The 14,152-nt window shown below is 39.8% G+C and overlaps 1 protein-coding gene across 1 annotated transcript; it reads left to right on the top strand.

Moving 5' to 3' along the window:
• The first annotated feature begins 6,034 nt into the window (after positions 1 to 6,034).
• On the top strand, positions 6,035 to 13,573 carry slitrk3b (SLIT and NTRK-like family, member 3b). The gene is made up of 2 exons (XM_048164352.1): positions 6,035 to 6,691; positions 7,745 to 13,573. Exon 2 carries the CDS (start codon positions 7,769 to 7,771, stop codon positions 10,412 to 10,414), a length of 2,646 nt encoding a protein of 881 aa, XP_048020309.1. The 5' UTR covers positions 6,035 to 6,691; positions 7,745 to 7,768; the 3' UTR covers positions 10,415 to 13,573.
• The last annotated feature ends 579 nt before the right edge of the window (positions 13,574 to 14,152 follow it).

Raw genomic sequence — 14,152 nt, 5'->3', positions numbered from 1 at the left:
ATAATAGTTTAAAAAATCTATTTTTTATTTTTAAATGGAAGTTTATCGAATTTTTGGACAAAAAAATAAATAAAATAAAATGTTTGCATATGTGTTTTGTATCATATTTGATACATCAGTCTTTTATGGCCCAAATAGTATGGAGCTCACACTCAAGGAGAAAAAACACATCAGTTTTATTCATAGGCCCAAACTGAGCAAAAATATGCAATTTGGTGCATATGTTGTTATGGCCAAAAAAGTCTGATTGCTTGATTTTTATAACATTTTAAAAGATTGCTTACATAAAATGCATAAAATATCAATTAGTATTCTATATCTCCCAATAATATAGTCTTAGTAGATGATATTTAAATGCTTAGTGTTATAATCAAAGTAGTTTAAATTTTGTGTGTGTTGAGTACATAATGCAATACAATAGTGATTGTGTACAGGTTTTTAAACTATAAGTTTTAATCACGTTGATGATTTAGAGGCCTTAGAAATTCATCAAGTAGGCGTTAATCCTTGAATCTGAGCAAATGATCCCTGGAAATGTAATTAAATGCATCCGATACATTCAGCATTTCATGATAATAATCCCAAAGTATACAATTCTGTCAGTTCCCAAATCTTGCATACTAAAACGCCTGTTTATTTGAATTGTCTTCAATATATCAGACGGCTGTCCAGCCTATATTGAACGTTCAGTACACTAATATAAGAGTACAAGCACAGCTTAAGTGTTCTTTTGAACCTTCATTCCTTTCCATTTAATTACCTACAGATACCCTGTGAAAAGAGGCTGATAAACGCTGCATCCATGACAACCAGTGTGGAACAGTGTGCTGAGCTGAACAGCCATTATAAGACTATCAAATGTTAAGAGTTGGTAACACAGTCGCATATCACATTAATGCTGCTGTTGTGGATTAGAGCTGTTGGTTTGTGAATCTTATGAGATGTGTTTAATGAGTTCTAGACCCTGCTGAGGACACAGGGTTCTTGTTTGCTGATGTGTAGAACAGGTAATCTGTGCTTAGTAATTTAATTCTGGTTAATTGTTTCTATATTTTACGATTTGAAGGCTCTCCGAGTGGAGATAATCATAATCATTGGATTCCCTGTATAATCCTGTGTGGGTATTACATGCGCGTGAACGCGTTTGCATTGTTTAGTAGTGGATGACTGTGACTCTCTCCGTCAGTAGGGGGAGCTCTCGTCATGGCATTTTTTTCTACTTCATTTATTATTTCTGCTTTGATGTAATCTTTTAGCATTTCAAGTACGATGCTTCACATGATAAGAGGTGATTTCCCTTGGAGCACTCCTCCTGTTTTGTGAAACGCTGTGTCGCAACATTTTGAGTTTGGGTCTGGTGTGTTTCATATTTTTAACAAGATACTTTGACAAGGAAATGCTGGGCCAGAAAAACACTCAAACCGACAAACAAATAAGACACTGAAAAAGCCCTTGTGGAAACATTTATTTTTGTTAAGGATAATAAAATCATGCCCCAAGCAAAATAAATTTCGAGCCCGTTCAAAATGAATAATATGACACAAAATTAATAGTGCAACATTTAGGGTGAATACAGGTAAAATGAAACAGTTTCTGAATGTTGATTTTAAAATATGACTATAAGTGCCATTCCATATTAGAACTTAATGCTGATTTTTAATGGATGAACATAATGATAATGATTAAAGGGTTAGTTCACCCAAAAATGAAAATTCTGTCATTAATTACTCACCCTCATGTTGTTCCACACCCATGAGACCTTCGTTCATCTTCAGAACACAAATTAAGATATTTTTGATGAAATCCGTAAGCATGAAATCCAACATTATTACCAATTTCAAGGGCTAAAAAGGTAGTAATGACATCGTTAAAATAATCCATGTACTACAGTGGTTCAACCTTAATGTTATGAAGCGACGAGAATACTTTTTCTGTGCAAAAAACAAACAAAAATAACCACTTTATTCAACAATTTCTTCTCTTCTGTGTCAGTCTCCTATGCAGTTGACGTAGTCAACACAGTGCAGCGCTTCCAGGTTCTACATCAGAACGCCGGCTCAGTCATGGAAGAGAAGAAATTGCATTTTGTTTTGTTTTGTTTTTTGAGCGCACAAAGTATTGTCGTCACTTCATAACATTAAGGTTGAACCACTGTAGTCACATGGACTATTTTAATGATGTCATTACTACCATTCTGGGCCTTAAAAGTGGTAATAATAAAGTTGCAGTCTATCAGACGCCAGAGAGCCATCGGATTTCATCAAAAATATCTTAATTTGTGTTCTGAAGATGAACAAAGGTCTTACGGGTGTGGAACAAGTGTATGATGACAGAAATTTCATTTTTGGGTGAACTAACCCTTTAAGCTATATAGTTACCTAAGCTGAAAGCTTAAAGGGACAGTTCACCATAAAATGAGGATTCTGTCATCATTTACTCACCCTAAAAAATTTTTTTCCCATACTATGGAAGTCAATGGAGTCCGTCAACTATTTTGTTTCAACCATTCTTCAAAATATCTTCCTTTGTGTTCAGCAGAACAAATAAATTCATACAGGTTTGGAACAACTTGAGTGTGAGTAAATGATGACTGAATATTCATTTTTGTGTGAACTATCCCTTTAAGAAAAGATTTAACAAAAGATTCTGATTGGTCAATCATGGCATTCAGTAGTCACATTTTTCCTACTATTCGCCGTCGTCCATGGCAGTTCTGTATAGAGCAACTCAGTATTAACATACTGTAATTTTGCTGCAGTGTTCGTCTTGTTGCTAGGCTGATTGTTTTGCAAATTTTAGTATGCAATAAACAAAAAAGATGTTTATATTACAACAATCAACCATTTATATCGTAACCTAAAAAAATGCATATTTTTAGCATTTATATGTTAGTACCCATCTGTACGGACACTGTCGTTCTCCTGCATGAATTAAAAGGGCTTCTAAAATAGCACCCTTTATACACTGCACTTAATCCATCAGGAGTAGGCATGGGGACTCCAAAGGACAGGTTCCCATGGCAACTGATTTATATCCTAATTAAAATGGGAGGGTAGTTTAATTAGCTTAACACTGGTTATGGCCGGCCGTCCTTGGTGGAGGTGTGAGGAGAGGGGTCATTGCTCTGTGTTGTATCCATGAGGAGCGCCTCACTAAAAGGTTAAAGCACCTGTGGATCCAGATAGCTCCCTCGCCAGCACCTCAGTGTCAGCTACGCCCTTCATCTTCTGTTTTCTAAAGCTGGATAATTAATGACCAGCTTCAGGCTAAATGAGCTTCAAATGGCCAGATTACATCTCGCGTTTTATTTTTCTTCCGGAAAAATTACACCCGTGTCTCTTCAGTTGCAAATTGAGACGGTTTTGTCAAACAGTCTTTGTTGGTTTGATGTGAGAGGGGTTTATAATTGAACGAGAGTGCTTTAAATGATTTGTTAATTAGTCAAAGGTGGTTAAAATCATGTAAATCCTTAATACAATCATTCTTCAAACAAAGCTAATCTTTTGTAATTATATTAATTGCATACAATTACTTGCTTAAATTGATCAGTGTGTGGAAAGCATGACATGGCTATTATAATATGGAATGGAGATTGAATTGTTTTCTTTTGTCGAAGGCGGTCGAAATCTGCTTTAGGTCAGAATATGGCATTCGTTTTCAGAGATGGTTGGGTTTCTGGACCCCATTACTGTCCTGTCAATCACGGGGTCCTCTTCCTCACCACCGTTTGATGGCTGCCCATACCTTTAATAGCGAATATAAAGCACATCATAATTCCAACCCCACAATTCCTAATCATTTGTTTGCATGTTTTTCTCTTCAAAGCAGCAATCTGATAGAGAAACACTGCTTTAATCACCTTTAACAGGCTTTAGAAGAAAAGGGAAGCTGCTGTCGCAAGCTAATTCACTGGAACATGTTCAGATCTGCAGCCCTGATCTGTGTGACGGCATTAAAGATTTTTTTTTTCTTCTTAAGGATCTTCAGGAAAATGCTTTAATGCTCAAAGGCACAGAGAGCTGCTGAGACAGAGTATTAACTAGCTTTAGCTTAGATTCTCTGTTACCTGTGGGAAATTCACAATAAAGGGAAAACTAAAGTCGATATGCCTATGTGTTCAGAATATTACTCTGGATATATGAGAAGTGTAGTAGTTTGCTTTGGTTTTAATGGCCTACACAGTAAGTGAAGCTTGCAGGCTGCTATATTCCACGATAAACCAAAATGATCAGATGAGAATCACATTTATGCATATCACTGTCAAACTCATTATGCAGTAATTAAAGGCAGGGTAGGTAAGAAATTTTGTTCCAAATTTGTTTAAACTTTCTATATATATACATGCATAATTAAAATGTAAGAACTCTGATAAAAAGAGTATAAAAATCGAGTGACTCTAGACCGTTTAATCTGTATTAAACACAGCTCATTATTTCCATCCGGGACGAAACATAGGATTGGCTTAGGCGGCTGTCACTCTCTCGCAACCATGGCAACCACCCTTTTGCCACACATGACCTGCCCACTTGCGCGCGCACGTTTGATTTGGGGAATCCAAGAGGCACGGATCCTAGGAATACCAAAACAATGGCAGAGAAACAGCAAGCTAAATTCACAGTATCGGCCTATGCAGTTAGTGAAGGCAAACCAGGCAAAAAAAGGAAGACAGTAACAGTACAAGAAAAGGCAATGAACAAAAAGTCTTTGGATAAACAAAGAAATAAAACGCGAGTTAATATCGGCGTGGCTTTCCAGCGATGGCGAGAACTGAGGGAACTCAAGGGGCTGAAAAGTGACTCCTTGATGGCTTTATTTCTGCTGGACAGGTAAATCTTTCTTTTTGTATTTTGATCATACATATTTTTTTGTTTATTTTTTCATGAAGCATGTGTCATTAGCACACGTAGCTGCGTAATATAGCTAACATAACATTACTTAGCGAGCCGTAGTAGAGACGATAAATAATGATAGCTATAGTGTTGAATTGTGCATAATTTTACCCTCTGTCTAAGTCTTTTACCATGTTCACCTGCAAGTTTACCTGCACGTTTTTTTCGCCTTTGTTTTGTTTTATATTCTCTACCTATGTTTACTGATGTCTTTATCTTGTATCTGTGTGTGTCGTACACACTTTGTTGTATGTGTGTGTTATTATTTTGTGTCTGCAATGCAGTTGTGAGTTGATATTTGAGTGTATGTTACTCTGTTGATCTGTAGAACAACGTATATGTTATGAATCTTACACGAAATTCATCTTCATCACAGTGTAAATGATGGTAATGGAAAAACGTGTATCATGCAACCTGTTTTTAGCTTTGCCTTATAGATAACTAGCTCGTTAGCGAATCAAAAAATATATATTTTAAACTTTACCAATATCAATATGCTAGCTTGATAGTGAGTACTAAAATACATCTTGTTTGTTTATCTTCATAATTTTAAAGTTATTTTTATTACATGTGATTCTGACATGATGTCACTACATGCACTGTGCTCCTTCCTCTCCGCTCGTCTCAGGTAAATAATGCGTCTTCCAGCTCAGTGGTCGGAGTCACACGTTCATGCGTTTTGGGGGCGTGGCTTTGGAAGGAGCCCAGAAGGGAGGGGGTGGAGTGAATGGAAATAATGAGCTGTCTTTAAAACAGTCGTGAGAGGTCTACAGACACTCGATTTTTATACTTTCTTTTTCAGAGTACTTACATTTTAATTATGTATTGATATATAAATAAAGTTTAAACAAATTTTGAAAAAAAGTTTTTTATACATTTTTTTGCCTACCCTGCCTTTAACTGGTGATTTATAAGATAATTAATCAGCCATATGAGAAATCAGCAAAAGTGGGCATCAAGTCAACATTGTTCATTCTCAGTTCCAAAATAAGCAACATGCCCATGTATGAAGCACCACATTGTTGTGCAATAGCAGATGGCACTATGTTTCCATGGTAACCAAATTAAGGTTTCATTAAATTGTTAGAGCCCTATACAATGAAGGATGATGAATAAGTTATCTGAAGAAGTCATATCGCTCTGGTAACAGTTGCAGTGTTATTTAATAGGCTAATATGAGTGAAGTAAATAGCGTTGCATAGCAAACTCAACTACTTTGTCACGTAAATTAATGCGAATCTGAAGAAATATGTCGAGGGTAACACATTAAAAAGCCAAGTTGAACCTCAAAACGGTGTGTCGCGCGCCGAACGCTGCGTTCATGTTATTCTCATCATCTCGCGCATATTTGGAGCGTTTCATAGCAGGGCTGCGGGCGGGCGGGCGCGCGCTCGGTGCAATATATTTTACTTGCAAAGCGAAGTCCGAGGCAGCGCCATCCTGTGATTTTATTTCAGTGCCAACTTGCATAGCCTGCTTGAAGCGGTTTTAGTTTCTGCAACTGTTTCCAACCGACATGTACTAAGATCTCGCTCATCATCAGTCCTCACAGTGGTGCTGAACTGCAGCCTTCGCTGTCTTCACTGTTGAGCGCTCGTCAGGGGAGCGGACCTGCATCCTAAAGCAAACCTTTCTGAGACATTGCAGTCCTGTCACGTCTTCGGCTCTCCTATTTGCCTCTAACACGAGAGCGGAGAGAAGAAGAAGAAGAAGAAGCGGCTCAACGGTGGTGACATGGCAAGAGGCAGCATTATTTAAAGTGGTCAATCTTCTGCTCTTTTAATTCCACTGCAGCAACCTGAGTGAGTAGCGCACAATTCTTCTCAGTTAATGCCTGTGATATGGATCCGAACGCGGGCGGTGGTAAAGCCAGACAAAGGGGAATGCTAATAGATTGCATTTTAGCGCATTGGATTATCATTACGTGTTAATTATGTATCTGACAGCGTATGAATCGCTCTTGGTAAGCTAATAAACATTACATTGCCTTTAGCTTCCATAAGTTCAGCTTTTTCATGCAGTGCTTCAATGGTTTCCTTATGTCTGTATTGCATACTCAGTTCAAAGCTGGATCTGATCTTTGGCTCTGTTCTGTCCTGTCGAGAAAGCAATGTGATTATCTAGGCTGGATATCAGTTTAACTTTGTCTTAAAAATATTTATTTTGTCTTGTTTACATGGAATATTATTTTTGCTATCATACTTTACCTCAAAGTACTGCAACCGCAGGAAATTTTTTTTTTATTCTGTTACCCTGAAGATTTTGCTTTGCAATAATATGCTTTGCATGCATTAGTGAGGGAGCTACATTATTTCAATGACCTGTATGCACATACCCCTTCAGCAATCAATAGAACCTAGGTCTTATTAACATCACATTCCTAAGTGCCCTGCTGTGCACATTAGCTAATAGGTGCTCGTGGAGGAGGGGAGAAAGTAATATTTTCCATGGAGGTCAAATTGATATTCCAGAGTCATTAGCTGATTTAGAAACTAAAGCGAAACCTCTAGAGAAGCATTATGCCTTTAAATGGATTATGTCACATTTTGCATCTTCTCAATATCACTATAGTAAATGCAGCAGGCATACTTTTAAGTCGGCATTAAGCTCTGGTGCATTTGCTGACATTGATAATTGAAGCCTTTATTCGACTATATTGTTTGCAGTAAAAAAAAAAAACTGCAGTCAAAGCAGCTGAGCTGCATTCTGCTCCGTCATACAGTATAGATGACAGCCTCCCCTATTCTTCAGTCATATCATGACTAACTTGTAAAAAAGTCAACATCAATTGGATTGAGCAGTTGTTCATCATCTTCTCTTTATTCACGCCACTAAAACTGTTGTATTTTTTTCAGTGCAGTGAAGGAGCTCTTGAGGCTATGCACTTGCCTGCATTTGGTGAAAGCATGTTGTGGGTTACACTGCTAAGCACAATTGCACTTGGATGGACGACACCTATCCCTCTACTTGATGATTCAGAAGAAATAGACGAGCCTTGCTTTGAGCCCTGCTACTGCGAAGTGAAGGAAGGCCTGTTTCACGTTCATTGTGACAGCAAAGGATTTACAAATATTAGCCAAGTCTCACAGTCATGGCTTAGACCATTCAAGCTCTACCTGCAGAAAAACTCTTTACGGAAGCTCTACTTCAACAGTTTTTTGCACTTGAACAATGCAGTGGCCATTAATCTGGGCAATAATGCCCTGCAGGACATCCATGTTGGGGCTTTCAATGGTTTGAGCTCCCTGAAGAGGTTGTACCTTCACGAAAACAAGCTGGAAGTGTTCCGGAACGACACATTTCTCGGACTGGAGAGTTTAGAATACCTTCAGGCAGACTATAATGTTATCAAGAGAATAGACAGTGGGGCGTTTCGAAATCTCCACAAACTCAGAGTGCTCATCCTTAATGACAATTTAATACCCATGCTGCCGGCATTTCTCTTCAGATCTGTCTCTCTGACGCACCTTGACTTGAGAGGCAATCGACTAAAGACGCTGGCTTACAAAGGGATTTTGGAATATATCGGTCGCAGTCTCATGGAGATCCAGTTGGAGGAGAACCCTTGGAACTGTGTCTGCGATATCATCCAGCTCAAGGCCTGGTTGGAGCGGATTCCGTACACCGCGGTTGTCGGCGAGATCACGTGCGAGTACCCTTTCCACCTCCACGGAAAGGACCTCAGAGAGATCAAACGCGGCGAGCTTTGTCCCTTATTAAATGAAGCAGAGATCGAGTCAATTCTAGCCGTCCTACACTTACCATTCTACACAGGGAGGGCGAGGCCTACAAAGCCGTCATCTATAGTCTCCCCCAATCAAAACACTGTCTCCTCCGTGGAACAAAGAGAAAGACCTCCAAAGCCAACAAAAAGACCCAGGCCCTCAAAGACACCACCGACACCACGCAGTGTGTTCCCTAATCAGCCGCCTGTAGCCGGATACCAGACGAGGCCGCCTATACCTATCATTTGTCCCATGGGATGTACCTGTAACTTGCATATTAATGACCTTGGTTTGACAGTCAACTGTAAGGAAAATGGGTTTCGGAACATTTCCGAGTTGATGCCTCGACCCTTGAACGCCAAGAAGCTTTACTTGAGTGGAAATCTCATTCAGAGAATATACAAGTCCGATTTTTGGAATTTCTCCAGTCTTGATTTATTGCACTTGGGAAACAATCAGATATTTTACGTTCAAGAGGGGGCTTTTGTTAATCTCCCTAATTTGAGAAGCCTTTACCTGAACGGTAATAGTATTGTGAAGTTAACTCTTGATATGTTCCACGGTTTGCACAGCCTTGAGTATTTGTATTTCGAGTACAATGAGATACGAGAAATCCAGCCGGCTGCCTTCAGTTTAATGCCCTCCCTGCAGCTAGTCTTTCTCAACAACAACCTCTTGCGAACGTTGCCCGTGGGAGCATTCGCAGGTACCTCGCTGACACGCCTGAACTTGCGGAACAACTACTTTCATTGCCTCCCAGTCAGCGGCGTTCTAGAACACCTGCATGCTGTCGTCCAGATCGACCTGAATCAGAACCCCTGGGACTGCTCCTGCGACATCATCCCTCTCAAAGAGTGGCTGGATACGCTGAGCTTAGTGGTCATAGTCGGAGAAGTGGTGTGTAAGACCCCCGAGCTGGTCTCAGGAAAAGATTTACGCTCTCTGAATTCTGAGGTGATATGCCCTGAGCTCCGACAGTCCTCACTGTCTCCTGCCGAATCAGACGGGCTTATCACTACATATCCCGAGGTGGGACCGCACCCGCCGAAAGGAGCCATACCCCTCTCTGTTCTCATTCTCAGCCTGCTGGTTCTGTTTGTGTCTGCCTTCTTTGCTGCTGCAGCTCTTTGCGCATATGCTCTTAAAAAGCGTGAAAAGCTTCCCTTTAGGAAGCAAGGGGAAGTGGGCCTGGCAGGCATTCAGATGGAATGTGGAATATTCACAGAACAGCCACCGACCTTACCAGAAACTCCTCCTTCCAATCACGTGTACGATAGCATCGGTGCTCCCTCTTCGCACATGTGCAGCAACCCCGTTTACAAAAGCGGACAGGAGGAGTCAGGGCAGAAGCATCCATTCTCAGAGACAAAAGAGAGCGGTTCGCATTACAGAACGCTGGTGGAGAAGGAAAAGGAGTGGACCATGGCCATCTCCAGCTCCCCCATTAACACTATCGTCAGCGTCGGCGCGCCTTGTGGTGACATTGCCGGCTTTCATGAAAACGGAATACTCTGTCCGACTGTCATTGATAGCCAAGGTCCCACGCCCAAGGTGGGATTAGTGGACAGTCTTTTTGGCACAACTTCCCAGTTTAGCAACCTGCCTGACAGACACACGCACCCTCCCTCAGAGTATCCACACGCCAAACAGGATGCCAGACAAAAGCAAACGATCACAACCACCACAGGGACAAGGACAGGATGTCCTAATCAAACCCAAAGTGATTATCCTGAGCTGAGGGCTAGACTCAAAACAAAGATGGATTACATTGATATGCTGGAGAGGTCATATCAATTCTAAGACATGTCAGATATAAGACTGCACATCCAAAATGAAAATGGTAAGATGGAAAAAGAATTCACGCGATGTAAAATGGTACGGTTTTCCCTCAAGTTGCTCTGGAGGAAATCCCTTGTTCAGATTTTTTAAAGTGCCTTCATAAGAGCAGCCAGCAATGTTGTAAAGGAGTATTTTTCTATCACAGTTTTATTTATCTAAAATACATAGATTTACATTGGAAGGAAAAGGATCAACTGCTGTTTCCAGACTTTGCAATGTTGGTAAACGTGAAGCAAATTATGCGTATGAATGCAGGGCGTGCGGTCTTGGCTTTTAACTCGTTTGCATCAAAAACTTCTGAGATATTTTTTATTTAACTGAAAATTGTCTATCAGCAATAGAGATACTGCAGTTATTGTATAACTGTCAAGTGCTTTGTTGAATCTGTATTTTCAAATTGAGTAGATTGTCTTTAACTGGACTCATTGAATGGTTTTATGGACCAAGGTAAGGTCAAAACATGTAAAAGATTGGGAACTATTGATCATGTCTACGGACGTACCTTCTCACAAAGGCAAAGACAGATCTGTGCATATATTTATTCTTAGATTTCAGTGTTGCAATTATTATTGTAAGACATCATGTTAAATCAGTTTATAATGATTATGCCTCTGGTTTAGCCTTCCTTGAAAAAAGAAAACCCATGAATTCAATAAAGGGTGCTAAACTAAGCCAAGTTCTGCAAACTGTACCATTTTGAGTAGCAGACATGCGGATTTTGGCCTCTGCATAGCATGCACACACACACACACACACGCACACACACATCCACGTGCTTTTAGTATGCTTCAAAAGAGATTCCAAAGAACAAAGTGTTTCAAACGAGACCTCATATGCTGGAAACTAGTAAATAACAGCGTGAAATTTGTCAGAGATATTGACACAGTCAATTTGCGAAAGACTCTGTCAGGTCACCCACATACCTGGAGGAGAGGAAGCAGAGAATAATGTGCAGCATTCTTATAGCATCCTCTGCAGTCTCCAGTCCCCTGAGTGTCCATGGGAGGGCATCAGTTAGATACACCTATTCACCATGCATAAGCTGGCTTAACCTAGTTACGCAGCATTGCGTAAGGGAGAAAAATTCCCTTTTTGGCATCATATAGTAAAAGCCTTGAATAAAGCCAAACCTGGAAAGAGATGAAGCTGAATATTTATGAATATCGAAGTTCTATCATCCTGCGATTTGACATTTGTTATTTTTAATTCCTCATCCGCACGATCCCCTTTCATAATTTCTCATCTCATTGCATGAAATGCAATTACAAACCTCCACTTTGAGCCGACTAAACACATCTTCCAATTTTAGTCTCAAAGAGCTACATTTAAATGTCTAAAGAGTGAACGTGTTTGCTCAAAGAAAGGGTTTTGCTGTCGGTCCAGCTTCTCTTGAAATTGGTCTGAAAGTCCAAGGACACGCGTGTGAAAGGAGGGTAACGCCAGAGCCCCGGATCGACTCTTATCGCGCCGCCCCTGTTTATTTTTGCTAATGTTGTACTTGGCAGATTCCATCCCTCACAGGCCATCCATCATTTACACAGTTGGATGTTTATAACGGCATTTCTGCTTCTGGCATACAGACCTGCTTGTCAAAGAGAGCCGCTTCCTAACCACCTTTTCTCAGTGATAATTCGCAAAGCTTTTGTCCAAAGTATGAGGAGAGATAATCCTCTCAATGCCACTCCAGTAACCCTCATTATACGCCTCTGCCACCCAATCCCACAGACGGCCTGGCCAACTGATCCTGTATGCAGTGAATGCGATCGCAGGGGCAGTCAGCTGCTCTGCTACATAGTGCTCATGTGCCTCGCCAAGACAAAGTGGCATTTAACCAAGAGACCATGAACAGAGAGAAGTGGGCAAATGTGAAATGATAGCTTATGTTTAATGGTTGACAGGATCTAAATAACCAACAGTTACTTTCTTTGATGGTATTGTGCGACTATTTTTTTATGGGAATGCTCCTAACAGAAAGTGGCATGATTATGAGGTTAATAATTACTTCTGAAAAATGCTCTCAGAACAGCCATTTAACAAAACACTGTTATTATGAATTCTGAACACGACATATGGCGATGAATGCGAAAATGTAATGCGCCGCACCACGGATAATGTGTTCCCAACACGTAAATGAGCCACAAAGTACCTGCGGAATTTTCAATGGGATGCAATTAGTCAGCAAACGGTGTGTGCCGTTGCTCTCTGACATTTGCATTTTTACCAGAGACTGTGGCCTTTTCCTCTGGCTGTCACGCCTGTAATGCGTCTGCTCAGACATGCCATCAAAACCCTTGCCCCTTGGGAAATTCAGGGACACCATAGTGCAGGCAGTTGTCATTTTACTGGACAGCTTGGACATGGTTCAAGTGTTCTGCTGTCGTCAATGCTGTTCTTTCTCAAAATTTGTCACAGAGCGGAAAAATATGAAAAAGTTTGCACTGGCTTGCATATAGACGTGTTTCTCGTTGACAAGAACTAGGCGTGTTATTGTTCTGAAAAGCCTCAGCGAATGCCTTTCTCACTGATAAAAATTATTATGTGGTGAAGTACATACTACAGAAAAACTTAAAATAACAAAGTAAATTCTATATTAGTACCTAATTTAAGCAAGTAGAAATGAAAGCGTGAATATCAACGTTATAAAATTAAGTAATACCTACTCAACTTTCTGATACTGGTGTTCCCATCATGCACTGGGGTGTGAATAATTAACTGTTTTCCAGCTGTATTTACACTGTTTTATCATTGCTTTTCTTGTCAGGTTTAGTAACTTGCTGTTTGTGACATCATTTTCTACTCAAAACGTTACCGTTATTTTGTATTGTGTACCAAGTATTGAGATCTCTGTGTTCGGGTGGGTACCGCATTGCTTCTATTATGTAGATATGTTGTCTACACAATATCTACTGTATTATTTGCTCGGATGTTCTAAGTAAAACATACACTTTAAAGCACAGCTTAAGTCAGTGTTATATTGTTTGAGTAAAAATTACTTGAAACAGAGTATTGCAAAGTAAACTACAACTAAGTAGAAATTACTCAAACCATAACTGGCCAAGTTAAAGTTACTTTTTTTTGTTAATTTTACTTAAAGGATTAGTTCACCCAAAAATGAAAATTCTGTCATTAATTATTCACTCTCATGTCGTTCACACCCGTAAGACCTTCGTTCATCTTCAGAACACAAATTAAGATATTTTTGATCAAATCTGATGGCTCAGTGAGGCCTCCATTGACAGCAAGATAATTAACACTTTCAAATGCCCAGAAAGCTATTTAAAACAGTTAATGTGACTACAGTGGTTGAACCTTAATATTATAAAGAAACGAGAATACTTTTTGTGCACCAAAAAAACCCAAAATAACGACTTTTCAACACTATCTAGTGATGGGTGAGTTCAAAACACTGCTTCATGAAGAAAACAAGGCTTCGTTACGTCATAAGTGTTTCGAAACTTTTCGAAATTTCAATGGTTCACGTGACTTTGGTAGTTTGATTCATGCTCTGAACCACTGATTCGTGAAAAGCTTCGAAGCTTCATGAAGCAGTGTTTTGAACTCGCCCATAAATAGATATTGTTGAATAAAGTCTTTATTTTGTTTTTTTGGCACACAAAAAGTATTCTTGTTGCTTCATAACATTAAGGTTGAACCACTGTAGTCACATTAAATATGTCTTTAGTAGCTTTCTGGACCTTG

Source organism: Megalobrama amblycephala, linkage group LG17 (assembly GCF_018812025.1).
Source record: "Megalobrama amblycephala isolate DHTTF-2021 linkage group LG17, ASM1881202v1, whole genome shotgun sequence".
Lineage (NCBI taxonomy): Eukaryota > Metazoa > Chordata > Actinopteri > Cypriniformes > Xenocyprididae > Megalobrama > Megalobrama amblycephala.
This window is presented reverse-complemented; position numbering and strand designations above follow the sequence as displayed.